The sequence below is a fragment of the Microchirus variegatus genome, assembly GCF_963457635.1.
Source record: "Microchirus variegatus genome assembly, chromosome: 9".
In the NCBI taxonomy this organism is placed as follows: domain Eukaryota; kingdom Metazoa; phylum Chordata; class Actinopteri; order Pleuronectiformes; family Soleidae; genus Microchirus; species Microchirus variegatus.
In genome coordinates this window covers 24,029,814-24,045,959 of record NC_139810.1, presented here as the reverse complement: position 1 = coordinate 24,045,959, position 16,146 = coordinate 24,029,814, and the positions used below count along the sequence as shown (strand labels likewise).

Here is a 16,146-nt window from a genome sequence, read left to right as displayed (position 1 = left end):
GTGTAACCACCTGCGGGGCAAACACACCGCTCACACTTTCACTACACATTCATACTGTTGATGTTTGTGTAACAGCGTTGACTGTAAACAACAAGAAAAAAAAAAAAGAGCAAGTGACAGAGACGGATCAGATGACGGGGGCAGCTAGCAGGAAAAGCTAGATCTCGCACAAACGCACGCAGAGGAATTGTGATTGACAGCTCCCTCAAGGGCTGCGGTGAATTATTCAGCAGAGGCTGATGGAGCGACAGACAGGAGAGCGTGCAGAGAGACGGAGCATCAGTGAGATGCACGGACTGAGGGGGGAAAGAGTGAGACAGGCGGACAAAGAGACAGGCAGGCAGGTACAAGGCCGTGGATCATCAAAACTCGTCTCCAGGCCGAGTTTTATTCATAATCAATAACTCCACTGAATTTTACATAAACCTATGTGCATTCGCCAGGCCAGGACTTTAAATTCTTGAAAAGGTTTTGAAATTCACAATGTTCCTTCACCTGCTGCCCGGCCGCAATGAGGGAGGGAGTTTGACACACACGGAGAGAGAAGAAGAAGAAGAAGGAAAAAAAAAAACAGTATGTAGTGGGTTCCATCTGATTTGTTTTGAAATAGGTCGGACAAGTCAAAACAGTTCATCTAAGACGGAGCCTTTCTTTGGACACGTAAAACCCTGCCGATGCATTTTCATCAACAGACAAAATGTTGTCTGCTGTTGATGTGGAAAAGGTCTGACAAATCCGCCGTCACAACAGAAACCGATCGGACTTCATAAGAAAAAGGTACAACCTGCAGTTCTTCATGTGCCGTTGCATGTTTCGTTTCTCTGATTAGTTGTTGCTCTGTCCGTGACTGAAATGCCTCAAGAGGCATTCGGGTCTACAGCCGTTGATAAACCGCCTTTGAAAATGAATAATGGCCCGAGAGCTTAATGAATTAGTTTGGTGATGACAATGAAAAGTTCATCCACTTCATCTCACTGTACACGGTCGAAGCCAAAATAGTGTATTTTGGGTGCTGCCATCTTGCTCTGATGAGTTAATTTGGTCCTTAAGCGTAACTATGGGTCGTTTTATAGGTATGGTTTAAGTGCACTGGTATTTTTGTGTGTTAGGGGTAAAAGAGACAGGGCTAGGCAGCAAGTTACACACAATAAGCAAACTGCAGGTGGAAACCTCAATGAAGCTACTTGATGACAACACACCCAACTAGAGCTGCAACTAACGATTGTTTTCGTAATCGATTAATCTGTCGACTATTTTCTCGATTAATCAATGAATCGTTTCGTCCAGAAAATGTTAAAAAACGTTGATCAGTGTTTGTCAAAGCTGGAAATGATGATGTTCTTGAAAGTCTTGTTTTGTTCACAAAGCAAAATGATTCAGTTTGAATGATTTCTTTGTTATGTGGAGCAAAGAAACCAAGAAAATATTCACATTTAAGAAGCTAAAACAATCAGAAATCTCGTTTTAATAATGAAAAAAGCTTCAAACCGATTATCGATTATCAAAATACTTGTCGATTAATTTAGTAATCGATTCATCGATTAATCATTTCAGCTCTACACCCAACGTACCAGATTGCAGTTATTTATACTATCACTAGGGAACGCCTATTTTAGTTTTTTTTTTTTTAGCTATGGGTCATAATCCCTGCATACAACCCATAGTTTTGTTGGAGTCGGAGAATTAGAAAATGTTGAGCAGAGCTTCAGCATCAAAAAACACCTCAGCTCTCAATCTATGTCACCACACAGTATTTATCGCATTAAATAACAAATTCAAACTCAACGAATCAAAAAAGATGTGTATGTTTACAGAACTGAAAAAAAAAACTATTTTTCAACGGAAAACTGGCATTGCGACAGTTTCTCATTCACTTTCAGTGCTTTGGTCGTGTTGTGTGACATCACAAGTGTCAGTCAATCAAAACACATTCATGCATTTAACTCAAATATTCACTAACCAAACAGAGCTCTCAGGTTTTTTTGTCAGACAAAGTGTAAAACAATGGCTGATAGAGCAAACATCACTTCATCAATAACAAATCTTTCTATAGTCAGCCATGACTCTGACCTCTGATCGCCAGCCTCAGACTTGCCCACCCCTAAGCAATAAAGCGACACACTGCGTTCAGGTGCCAACTGAACTTTAAAGTATCTTTGTGGGGATGACACACTACCATTCCCACTTTGTTGTTTTGAGGTTTTTTCCAAACCTGTATTCTTTGATCAATTGCCATGTTTAATGGGCCTCTGCCTCAATTTCACCCTGGGTGCAATTTATTTTAACTGAAATGAGCACAACAATTGCACTTGGGTGGGGACCAAAACCAAAGTGTGGGTTTGAGCAATCCCTTATTTTCTCCAGCTGTGAGTAAAACCTCCAGACCTTAAAGTGCTAATCAGCACTCCAAAAACTTTCAGACTTTTCTTGTCTGCAAGAGTGAAACATTTCTGCCATGTTTTAAACAGTTCACTTTGGTTAAGGGACACAGATACAGAGATACTGTGTTTTTCAGTATTGAAATCACATCCTGCTGCTGCTTAACAGTAAGAGCCTTTCGATTAGTTAAAGGGATTTATGGCTTAAAGCACTTTTTTGTGAAGAAGCAGCTGGTGCAAGTTATTTTACTGTTCAAACTTGAAGCTGCACATCACCAAGGTTCACGTCGTCACCCTTTCTGTTCCGCCAATGATTTTCAGCTACAATAGTAAACGTACTCTTATCTTCTTAGATATTCCATGCCAAAGACCGAGTTGGATCCAATCTCAACAGCCAAAGATCATGGAGGGGAACGTTACAGAAACCTCTCCAGCCTTGAAGGAGGACGACCTGACAAAGAGCTTTATTAACCTTTGCATGTTTTTGGACTGTGGGAGGAAACTGGAGAACCTGTAGAAAACCCAAGCACACATGGGGGAGAACATGCCCTTGACAATTACCAAAGGAAGAAGAAAGACCATGTCGCAAACCCGGGTCTTTATGCCAAAAGGCAAGAACGCTAACCACTATGACACCGTGTAGGCCAGAGTTCAGCACCATAAAGTAGAAAAATAAAGCACAACGAGCATCACAATTCATTCAGTTTCAAGACATGCTCTCCATGGTATTGTAGTTTAATTGACTACCTACTATCTGCCTCACATCATACTCTACCATTATACCGTTATGTGGAAAGGTAACCGTTTTTTTATCAAAGGAAGATGCAGTTGATGATGTAAAAAGACTCATCAAATTAAACCTGTGCTGATATTGACAAAAACAAACAGTGGTCACGTGCCACTTTAACCCAAGTCATAATAAATCAAACAAATACGCTGCAATATCAACAGCAAATTGAATGCTCTTGCCACAGGAAACCAAAACATAAGTCCAAGTGTCCAAATTTGGCTCAACAACGGCACAGCAAATCACGCGACAGCGTCACGTGATCGGCATCACATCATCATCATCACATCATCAACACCGTCTCACCCAGCAGAGACAGAACAGCTGCCATTTGCTTTTTTTTTTTACCACCTCATTGTCTGAGGTGATGCTCATTATCATCCTGAACTAAAATTTCAAAACCGACACAATAAAGCAGCCGTCGTCTCACATAACACTTCTTTCAAATACCAGTTTAAAACTAAATGTAAATCAGTTTAACAGTCAAGATAAAGTGTTTGTTTGAAACTTTAAATATTCCTTCGTTTTCAACAACACAAAAGATGTGAGAATAGATGTGGAAAAGAAGGGTGGATTTAAACAAAAATATCCATACCAGAGTCTCAACTGAATGATAAAAGCAGCATTCGTTGTTGAAATGCACAGTTACACATATTCTCAACAGTTCTTACCTGAGAGAGAGTTCCAGTGTGATTTTCTCATGTGGTGCAAGGTGAACAAAACGAAAAAAGAAGTTCCACAAAAGTCCAGAGCAGAACCTGAATGAGAACTCTCTCAGCTCTACCCAGGTGTGTCATATCAGTGACTAATCAGCCATTAGGCTCCTCCCCCTGTGTGTGATGTAATCGCTGACCACTCCCACGCTCAAGTCTCACAGAAGACACAATTTTGCACGTAAGGTTTTTCATGTACCGGAGCTTTAATGGACTTACCCTGTTATAAAATATTATTATGGGATTTATTTGGGAATGGTTATTGTGAGTGTGACTTGAGCTGCATGACAATAATAGACCATTCAGTTTTCTGTGGAAGACATAAAATCATCAACCCAACAAAAATGTTTTGAATCCAATCTATAATTAGAATTATTATAAGAGTAACTGTCGGTGTTAATCATAATAACATGATATACTCTTAAATGTGTGGACAGGCTCTCTTTATTTTTTTTGTAAGAATAAAAAAATATAAATATATGTTTGGTTTGAGCCTTAGAAAGGGGAGAAACAAAGTTCCATGTCCGAGAAAGAGTTATTAAGTTTAATGAAGTCCACGGAGGAGCACAGATTATAAAGGTATAAAGATCGATAAATAAAGACAAGTCGACCTGTCATTGACACTCTCTGTGACACCACCATTTAAAGAGTCTCTGAGAGACGGGCTCCTTAGTTATAATGAAAAGTCAGAGCAGTAATCGCAGTGAGAGACCTCATATGAACATGAATAGTGAAATGACCCCTGCTTGACCACGCACGCACGCACGCACGCACGCACACGCACACACACACGTGAAGTTTTCATAACTTCAGGGAACATTACATTGACTTAGATTCATTTCCTGGAGACTTACTCTAAACTTAACCATAATTACTCTACCTTATCCTAACCCTACACCCAACCTAACCATAAAACATTTCTTCACCTTAAAGGGGAAATAAGTAGTTTATAGTGCCATCTAGAGGAGAGGCTGAAATTTACAACAAAGACCTGCTGCTCTGCTCACCCCCTCCCTTCCCTGAGCGCTACAGTATCTGCAGCCGGTCAAATGTCGTCCTCGTCGTCTTTCTCCGTGTCAGCAGATGAGGTTCGTGAGGCGAGGGAGAGGGCGAGCTACTGCGGCCGTAGCAGACGAAGCGGAGAGAGAGGAGGCGGGACTTCCGCTACAAGTAAAGAGACGCTTGATTTGTTCTCTCGCGTTTGTCCTTACAGGCTCCGGTAGAAACATGGCGTCTCGCTGCTAACAGTGGCTATGCAACCGCGGCCCGCGACCATCTTATTTAACATGACTTTTTGAAACACTACGAAAATGAAACAAAAACTATTATACAGCGACTAGACAATGCAGGAGCACATAATATGTATAAAAAAGTGGATTTTGGGTTATATAAACCCATAAATACTACATATTGTACCTTTAAAATATAGTCATTTACATTATGGAGACTTGCTTTTTGTCCCCACAATGTGACTGTGAAGGTCTCCACAGCATTAGTAAAACAAGGGCACACACACACACACACACACACACACACACACACACACACACACACACACAGGGAGTGTGACTCCATGTCAGAGTGGGAGTGGCTCCACACTGAGCTCACATGTACTTCCTGGTCCCCCCCCCCCCCCCCCCCCCAAACTCACACCTGCAGTTTGACAATGGGAGGAGGAGGGGCCAACAGGTGAGGAAGAGCCAGGGCTGACAGGCTCCGCCCACTGCTGCGTCACATGTTGAGAGAGCTCAAACCGGTTCCCGTTTCGAGGAAGAGAAACTCAGACGGCGGTGAAATGGCAGGAGTTCAGCTGCACAGAGAAAGCTTCTCCTGTTCCATCTGTTTGGATCTTCTGAAGGACCCGGTGGCTCTCACCTGTGGACACAGCTTCTGTATGAACTGTATTGAAGGCCACTGGGACTCAGAGGATGAGAAGAGGATCTACAGCTGCCCTCAGTGTAGAGAGGCCTTCACACCGAGGCCTGAACTGAAGAAAAACACCATGTTAGCAGATTTAGTGGAGGAGCTGAAGAAGACTGGACTCCACGCTGCTCCCGCTGATCACTGCTATGCTGGAGCTGAAGATGTGGCCTGTGATTCCTGCACTGGCAGGAAACTGAAGGCTCTCAAGTCCTGTTTAGTTTGTTTGGCGTCTTACTGTGAGGAACATCTCCAGCCTCATCATCAATCGCCTGCATTTAAGAAACACAAGCTGGTGGAGCCCTCCGAGAACCTCCAGGAGAACATCTGCCCCCATCACGGCGAGGTGATGAAGATGTTCTGCCGCACCGATCAGCAGTGCATCTGCTATCTCTGCTCTGTGGGAGAACATAAAGGCCACGACACAGTCTCCGCTGCAGCGGAGAGAAAGCAGAAGCAGAGAGAGCTGGATCTGAGTCAAGAAGAAGTCCAGCAGAGACTCCGGGACATAGACAGAGACGTGAAGGTGCTTCAACAGCAGGTGGAGGCTCTGAATCTCAATGCTGATAAAGCTGTGGACGACACAGGTGAGAGCTTCGCTGAGATGATGAATCTCGTGCAGAGGAGAAGCGCTGACGTGAAGCTGCAGATCAGATCCAAGCAGGAAACCGAAGTGACTCGAGTCAGAGACGCTGAGGAGAAGCTGCAGCAGGAGAAGACTGAGCTGAAGAAGAGAGAAGCTGAACTGAAGCAGCTCTCGCTCACACACGACCACAGCCAGTTTCTCTTCAACTACCGCTCACTGTCAGCGCTCGGTCCATCTACACACGCGTCCACCGCCGACGTGCGTCCTCTGAGACACTTTGAGGACGTGACGGCGGCTGTGGCAAAGCTCAGAGGACAACTGCAGGACGTCCTCAGCGAGACGTGGACAGACGTCTCACCGGCTGTGACTGAAGTAGATGCTTTACTGACAGAACCAGAGCCAGAACCAGAGCCGAAGACCAGAGCCGAGTTCCTCAGATATTCACAGGAAATCAAACTGGATCCAAACACAGCAAACACAGAGCTGTTATTATCTGAGGGAAACAGAAAAGTGACAGTGATGAATAAAGATCAGTCTTATCCTGATCACGCAGACAGATTCACCGATCTGTGGCAGGTCCTGAGCAAAGAGAGTCTGACTGGACGTTGTTACTGGGAGCTGGAGTGGACAGGAGGAGTTTATGTAGCAGTGGCGTACAAGAACATCAGAAGATCAGGGAGTTCACGCGAATGCTTTTTTGGATCCAACGACAAATCTTGGGCTTTAGTTTGTCGCAAAAACTGCTGTGAGTTTGTTCACAACCGCATCAAGACTAAAGTCTCAGATATCAAAGTCTCCAGAGTGGGAGTTTACCTGGACCACAGAGCAGGTCTTCTGTCCTTCTACAGAGTCTCTCACACCATGACTCTGATCCACAGAGTCCATGCCACGTTCACTCAGCCTCTCTATGCTGGAGTCTGGCTTTATTCTTCACCTGGAGCCACAGCTGAGTTGTGTGAACTTGAATAGACTGGAGTTCTTTCAGGAGCAGTGAGTTAAACCCTATGCTTAAGTCTTTAACTTCTCTGCTTTCAGTGCAATGACGACAATAACAAAAAAAAATCTACTCTTTCCTCTGTTTTATGTTTAGATTCTTCAAATCTCTTGTTCCTGGGTCTTAAAGTGCTGAAACATAAGTGAACTTTAGCTTCTATAATATTGTCTTTCTTGTTTTTCATTGTAAATAGTCTGTGATGAACACACACACACACACACACACACACACACACACACACACACACACACACACACACACACACACTAACAACAACGACATCTTTTGGAATAAAACTTAAGTTTTTTTGGAACACTTATGGGGAAAATGTACTGTTTAGATTACAGTAATAATTATATGTCTATTGTAAATCAACTTCTGGCAATTTATTTTTTAAATAAAATGTAAGTAAAAGTGATTTAGAGTGTTTGCGAGCTATTTCAAGACTTCAAAACAATGGTTATTTAATATTATGGCACAATATATATACATATATATATATATTTAGTATTTAGTATATTATAAATGTTTTGTCGATTCTGGATCAACTTCTGAAGATATTTTCAAAATAAAATGTAAGTAAAAGTGATTTGACTGTGTTTGAGTGTCATTTCAAGAGTTTAAAGCAAAGTTTTCTTTTCACAATTACAGCAAAAAAAAAAAAAATAATAATAATTACAGTTGAGGTTTAAAATAATAATTCTATGAGCCATTTTAAGACTTTATGGCACACAAAGAAAAATACAGTTCAACTGAAAATAAGATTTTCATACACACACACACACACACACACACACACACACATTCTTGTACTTGCTGCATACTGAGGACTGGGTTGCTGACAAAGTGAGGACCAGCATTTTCCACTTTACAAATCAACACAATTACAAATATCTACTTCATGAATGACATCTACAAAGAACTACTGGTTGCAGTACCATTTTTTCTTTTTCATTTTTGGTCCAAAATTTTTAAAAGAAATTTGACAAAAAAAATTTGACAAAAAAAATATGACCAAAAATTTGACAAAAACGTCATACTATACTGTCATCCAGAATTTGAAAAAAAAAAATTTACCCAAAATTTTTGGTCCGAAATTTGACAAAAACGTCATACTATCCTATGTCAACCAAAATTTGAAAACAAATTAGAAAAAAAAAATTTGGTCCAAAATTTGAAAAAAAAAATTTGGTCCAAAATTTGAAAAAAAAAAATTGGTCCAAAATTTGAAAAAAAAAATTGGTCCAAAATAGCGGAAAAAAATTGGTCCAAAATTTTTTTTAAAAGGTGACCCAAAATTTTTGGTCCAAAATTTGATAAAAACGTCACATATAATATGTCGTCAAAAATTTGAAAACAAATTTGAAAAAAAAATTTGGGTCCAAAATTTGACAAAAAAGTCTTACTATACTATGTCGTCCAAAAAAAAATTTTTTCTTGACAAATTGAGTATAGCATGTTATAGCAACCTAAGGAAGTGATTTCAATGAAAACAAAGTGAGGACCGGCCAAAATGTCCTCACTCCGTAAAAATGACCTCACTTGTTGGTTAAAAACCATCACTGGTCCTCAGTATGCCGCAAGTACAAGAACACACACACACACACACACACACACACACACACACACACACACACACACACACACACACACACACACACACACACACACACACACACACACACACACACACACACACACAGATCTAAATGACCGATCGTATTGAGCTACACTCAGCTAACAGTCAGACCACCTGAGCCGAGTGAACATTTGGAACCAGTTCAGTTACTTCTCTCTGGGATTGATTGCTTAGATCTGGCACAGAGTGAAACCAGTTGGATTGTCCCCAAAAACTGCAATGCTGATTGACCGTTTAACTCTATAAGGCAGGACAGTTTCTATACCTGACTGTCTGAAACCAATGTTTAAGAAAAGAGAAACAAAAATCCAACCACAAACTTAAATATCTCACATCTACAAGATGGATCCATGATGTTGTTGGATTTTTAGTGAGGAACGAAATTGTCCTAATCTTAATTATTGAGCCATTTTTTTTTGTTTTTTTTTATCTCATTTGATTTGTGATAATAAAAAAACGCTACACCTCTTATCTTGATCCAAGTGCTTCCTCTCTTTCATTTGCTTTCTTACAATTTCCCAGAATGCCTTTCAACAATCCCAAGTTAAATATACCCGACCTTGCTGCTGTAGAGCTGTGAATTTTTAAATATAGATGGAGAAAATGATATAAACAACAGAGCAAGAGTCTCCAGTGGAGAAAAGGTGAGTTGACCTTGACTCAACGTGTAACCCCGTCTTCAGACTACGTTGCATTCTGGGCTCTGTTGAACTCCTGTGGCTGCAAATAATACTCAGTGTGTCTCTGAAGATGGATTTCTCTCCACGTGGTTTGAGATTTGACCAAAACCTGACGTTTTAGGTGAATGACAAAAACAACAGCATCGGTGCTTTCACGCTGCTGCTGCATTTTCAATCATAAAATATTGAGATGTAATGAGTTAATGTGGCAAATTCTTTTCTTTCTTTTTTTAGAGGAGCCCATGTTTAGTGCTGCACATTAAAAGGTGATTAAGCAGCAGCAGCAGCAGCAGCAGACAGACATCGACATGAGATGTTGCTCGTCTACTCTGAAGACTTTATAAACTCTATGTTTACAGACTTCATAGAGGAGACTTGGCTTATTTAAGGTTGTGATGGAGATAAGAAATCAGTGTTGACTGATGGAAGCAAATGTTGGTCTCTAAAGTCTCACAAAGTAAGACACTTTAGTTTAAACATTCCACCTCCTCAAAACATCAAACACTTGACATTTAGCTACTGCACTTACTTGACAGAACAATTACTTTTTAAGGATCGTCGTCTGGTGGTACCAACCAGTGTGGGGTTTGCATGATTGTCCTTGTGTGTGTGTGTGTGTGTTTCTGTGAGGATTTTGGTTAATTAGAAACCTGCGAATGGTTGTTTGTCTCTGTATGTTAGTAAGAGATGTTAATGATTAACCGTGAGTTGATTAATTGCCGTTCGTTATTTAACCGATTTAGAATGTATTAATTAGGGTTCGAGGAGCACGACTGTGCAGGAACCCTATTGAAACTGAAGGAGTTATTTGTCTTCCGCCGGACAAATAAATCACCTTTTTGAAGGTCTGAACATGCCACAAAACTCACAGATTTTTTTCGACCGCATCAGAACTGGTGAAAACGTACGTCCGAATGTGGTTCGGGGAATGTGCGTAAAAAATGAAAGTGGGCGGGGCTAAAGACTGACGCAGAAAACTTCTCTTAGGTCATCTGATGTCGGGTTCAACGCACATGAACGAAACTTGGTACGCACGTTCGTTAGGTTGGGACGGTCAAAAAAGTCGATGACGACTTTCCTGTGAGTCCTTCAGGAAAGGCCGCCATTTTTGGATTGCATGTCAACTCGGAGCCGACCATTTCACACCAATGGTATTTGAGCAAACTTGCCCGAGAGCTTTCCTGTGATCACCTTCAAACTTGGGGAGGTCACTGTGAACCAGTTGAGGATGGAAAGTTATCGAATGTTTTTTTTTCAAATGTCGCATGGCGTACGAGACAGGGGAGCACCAAATTTGGCGAAAATTCCGATTTTTTGCAACACTCAATGACACTCTTATAACTTTGCAATGAAAGGTCCGATCTGAACCAAACTTGCGTTGATTGATGATGGGCTATTGCTGAAGACGCCTATGCAAAAACCAAAAACCATCACCTCCTGGTGGTGACAGAAAGTAAACAAAAAAATGTTTCTCAACCATTTCGGGAATAACATTTTACAGAGATTATCGTATCCAACTCAAAATTGGTGAAAACACTCAAAACACATGGTAGATGATGTGTGTTGAATATGATAATGCATTGCTCAATTCATTCTAGAACTTGCGTATGGTGTAACTACAGCTTAAACCAGCAGAGGGCACACCAAGTAATTAGCGGAACGACCCTGTGATAGACAGCATTAGCCCTGCCTTTCACCCAGTGTTAACTGTACACAAAATGTACAAGAAATATTGTTAATGGATGAACATAATTCTTTCAACTCAAAGGTCTTGGGTTCAATTCCAGGGAACCACTAGTCAACATGCTGATGTGTCCTTGGGTAAGACACATAACCCCACGCTGCTCCTGACAGCTGTGTGAATGGGTATGAAAGATTGAGCGACAGAAAATGTGCTACACATACTGTGGATATACTGTATGAAAGTGTGAGCGAATGGCAAAAAAAAAACCTGTAGTGTAAAGCAGCCTTGGGTGGTCATCAAGACTAGAAAAGCGCTATATAAATACAGACCATTTTCCATTTAAGTGCCATACTGAGTTATAATTATGTTTCCCTTTTATTCACATTCAAGAAAAAGTTTGTTTAAACTAATGCCGAGCTTCATCTATCACCTTTTCATTAGGTTGTAAAAGTATCAGTATTAGCATTGGCTCTTAAAAGTACATTATTACCAGGTTCTGGTGAGGAAAAATTAAGATTTTAAGCATTTCAACTGACAAAAACTGTGGTGAAAGACGTGTCCACGGTGTAATGTTTGCACATAAATGTGAACTTCAGCTTGTTACTTAAAAAGTTATCCAATCTAATGCATTTATTTGGTTGTGTGATTGAATTAGCTTTTATTTCTCTCTCAGCTCCATCACTCTGTCTTATTGTCTTCTCTGCCAAACTGTAATGATGTTTGGCCGTTCATGATGATTGACACAAACCACAAACTGGGCTCTCTGACCTGGATTCTTCACAGTGTGGTTGAGGTGTGAATTTATAAAAAAAACAGGGCTTCATACATTTCTTTCTTTTTCTTTTCACTCACAATGATCAGAGCTGAATCCGCACAGGAGGAAATAAAAAAAATCTAAATAGGGAATCCTCCGCTGAATGTGTCTGATAAATCTCAGCTCATAAAATGTAAAAATGGAGTTCAAATCTGAGTCACACCGCATCCTGTCCAAGTCTCCCGTCTGTAACTATCACATTAAAAGCAGCTCGTTCTCATTCTCTCGCGCTCAGCATCTTATTGTTTTTCATTATTGCGGTTCATTACTGAGTCGGCATGTAATTATTCTCATGTGCGAATCCCCACGTGCTCCATTTCAGAATCAGATGACGCAACGTGAATTTTTATTTTACTCTCAAAGACGCCTGAGCAGGCTTGATCCAAAGGCAACAACACCGATGTGATTCTTTGACCTCAACGTGAACCAAACCGCCAAGTTCCACGGGTGACGGCAGCTCACCGCGTATATTTCTGTCAGAGGATTAAAAAAAGAGTTTGCAGAGAGTTTGCAAGAGTTTTCCCCTTAAAGTTGAAATAACTTCCTCAGAGAAACATGGACTTCCTGCTGAAGTAGCAGTTTGACTGAAGCTGGAAAACATTCGACAACATTTTCAATCACATTTTACAGATTTGTCCAGCAGGCAGTGCAGCACGGAACAAGAACTCTTTCCCGACTGTGTGTGTGTGTGTGTATTTAAAATATCCTCTGTAGTTTGTGTTTCCTTTACACATAACAAGTCTGGTCTCTGACATTTCTATAATCTCAGATTTGTCTTGGTCTCGTGGGAAATTTGACTCTGACTTGTTTCAGCTGATAGTCTTTGGTCTTGACCAAATCCAGTTTGCCTTTTTCTTTTCTGTTTTTTTTTTTTTTTTGCACCTCTGGCTGCTCTGGACTGTTCTGCTGTCAGTCAAGTGTTTAAAGGTGCATAATGTAATAAATCTGAAAACAACTGGCCATAAAATCCTCCTAATATGTCACAGAGACTCAGGAATAATGTTCATATAACAAACTGAACTCACCAACAACAACAGTACAGCCAAAATATTTGCATTAAAAAATATATTTTGCAGACTGCAAATAATTTTTTTGTTTTGAAATCACGTTTTGGCATGTGGCGCCACCTACCGCCGTCTACCAATCGTTGCAGTCTCAGCTGCCGCGCATCCACGGGTTGCCAGTTATGTCAGAAAATCTGAAAGACCTCAGTTTTTTTTAATTTGAATGCAACCGTTTTTGGCCACATTCTTACATATGGCAACTTTAAGTTCAGGTGATGCTGCAATTCTATGGTGCGTCCTTATCCGTAGATATGGTTGCCTGCTGAAATTTTAAATATAATCTTTTCATAGATTCCCTCCAATGGTGGAAGAAATACGAAGAGGGTGGGCCCTCCATTCAAAGTCGTACTTGAGTAAATTATGGAAGGATTATCTGGAAAGTGTATTCAAATGATTACACTGTTAACCCTTAGAACACAGAGCATATTGCAGACGACATGTTTAAAAAAAGTGCGCTTTGCATTAAGCTAACATAAGTTTCCATTTTTTGGCCTGTTTTTGGAGACAAAAACTCAAGCATATGCTATTTAACATATGTTATACTGTTCAAATTTCAAATTTAACATGCAAAATCTCAATGAAGCTTTTTGTATGAATTAATTTTAGATTGTAAATACACTATTTCAACATAAATTGTAAATAACTGCCATATAATAACAGTTATACTGGAAAAATTGGTTACAAGTCGTTTTCTGGCCCTTTAATGGCTTAATTAAGGAAGAAAGTCATTTTGAGGCTTAGGTGTTAAAGGGTTAAAGCTCTGGGTCGGTGTGGGTTTTCTTTCAAAGATATCCAGCCACTGCTTGACAGTGCTCATGCTTAATCCTGGTGCCAGACCCAAACCCTGAATAAATTCTGCTTCTTTTTAGCAGAAAAGCTAAAAAAGGAGCAGAAGCAAAGGAGGAGGAAGATGACGTCATATATGAAGCTCGGAGTTTTAATTAAGATTAAGGTTCTGCTCTTTCCAGAAATAATTGAGATTATTAATTTGTGTTGAAAAGGAGATAAAGAAACAGCATTTTGGTTTCGCTGAATAAGCCTGACAAATTTGGACTGTACGTCTGATTGGTGAACAATGTGTCTGGAGGACAAGTAATCCCTAATATATATATATATATATATATATAGTAACTTCTACATACAACTGTCACATAAATGTTGTGGAATAAATATGACTATATTTTCCCTTGAGAGCAGTCCAGCATAAGAGGATGTCCTGGTCAAACTGCTCAGACCTTTATTGGACTGTGGTTTCTATCCTTGTTCACATTTCTGCCATCTTGTCTAATTACCCTTATGGATTTGATTGATGTGTGAGTTCACATGGACACAAACCGCTAGAGACGATGATGTGCAAACCTGAGGAGGCGATAGATGCTAATCACGCTTCAGAGTGTCTGAGACGTAATTAAATTCCAGAGACTTGGGCGGATGTGAAACTTCCAAGGCGTCGTCTCACGTGGCGTGAATGTGGCTCTGGAGGAATCTTAATCAAAGCAAACCTCGCATGTGTATAAAAGCATCTACAAAACACGGGGCAGGAGGATTACAGCTTTACCCGCCTGGTTTCAGCCTAACTGGTCTGAAGCAAAAACCAAACTGAGCATGAAAGAAAATACAACAGAGGAGACGAGCAGCAGAGCTCGACTCTCACACACACACATCATTCATGTCAACATTGTCAGGGCCATGACAGACAGAAGACACATCAGGGGAGGAGGAGACTGCGTTAGAGCTCAGGTGTAAGAGCAGCAGATGACCACAAATGCTCCTGAGTGAGTAATTCATAATTTCTACTATCACTGCTACAAACCAGCGAGAGAGAGAGAGAGAGAGAGAGAGAGTGAAGACCCACAATAATATCTCACCTCTGCTGGTTTTTCACTGTCACCAATGAATGGATGAATCAAGGGCAGCACACACATGTGCACATGAACACACACACACATGCAGGGAGCACCTGCACATTCATCGGGCACATTTGCACATTTACACACACACACACACACGCAGCCTCCCCCCCACCACCACCACCACTCCACCATGCACCTCAGCGGTCCTACCTCCAGACTTGCCCCAGCTGCAGAGCGTGAAGCACCGTTTGAAAGACCCACATGCACACGGTGCAACATTTCCGAGGGTGGCCGACTCTCCCCGCTGTGTCAGGGGGGACAGAGGAGGTGTAAACCGGCGTCACATTGGCGGCGTTCCCCGTCGCCGCGTTCTCGCCGCGCGGTTGGTCGCTGTCCTTGGTGCTTAAAGTGTTGTCGCCCGCCGCGGCTGCCGCGGCTGCCGCGCCTGCCGCTCCCGCGCTCTCGCCGCCCGCCGCCGCTGCTCCGTCCCCGCCGCTCAGCTCCGAGTAGTCGTACACGAACCACCTGAAACTCAACACCTGCACGACAGCGGAGGGCACCACGACGAAGACGAGCGTCAAGCCGAACCACCAGTAGTCGCCCCTCAGGTAGTAGTCGGCGGCCAGCCACAGGTCGGTCGCGCCGTCGGAGAAGAAGACGAGCAGGGCGCACAGCACCCAGCAGCAGTCCAGCACCGTGTAGGGTTTGCCGCCGGCGGAGGTGCAGCGGGACCGGGCGGCGGGGATCCCCGGCTCCGAGAGGCTCCTGGGCGTGTTGTCATCTTCCACAGACACCGCTGCTCCATCCGACTTAGCGGCCATGTTGGTTAGGATGGGAGAGAAAGACAGAGAAAGAGGTGGGGAAACGGGAGAGAGAGAGAGGGAGAGAGAGAGAGAGAGAGAGAGAGAGAGAGAGAGAGAGAGAGAGAGAGAGAGAGAGATGGGAGGGGGCTGCTGCCTCTGTGCAGGAGAGAAAAGGAGAAAGATTACATCATAACTAGCCTCATCATCAGGCAATTAATTGTGAGGCGTCAT

At 41.9% G+C, this 16,146-nt stretch overlaps 2 protein-coding genes across 2 annotated transcripts in view; one reads left to right on the top strand and one right to left on the bottom strand.

Moving 5' to 3' along the window:
• Positions 1-15,933, bottom strand: part of xkr7b (XK, Kell blood group complex subunit-related family, member 7b) — a gene marked incomplete at both ends in the record, with an annotated part of 73,346 nt that extends 57,413 nt beyond the window's left edge. The window contains one exon of the mRNA XM_083894721.1: positions 15,323-15,933. Coding sequence (XP_083750847.1) covers positions 15,323-15,933 — 611 coding nt within the window. The remainder of the gene's footprint in view (positions 1-15,322) is intronic.
• On the top strand, positions 5,674-7,353 carry LOC310931711 (tripartite motif-containing protein 16-like; the record flags this gene model as incomplete). The annotated part of the gene is made up of 1 exon (XM_083894942.1): positions 5,674-7,353. The coding sequence occupies one exon, from the start codon at positions 5,674-5,676 to the stop codon at positions 7,351-7,353; it is 1,680 nt and encodes a 559-aa protein (XP_083751068.1).
• Positions 15,934-16,146: the final 213 nt, after the last annotated feature.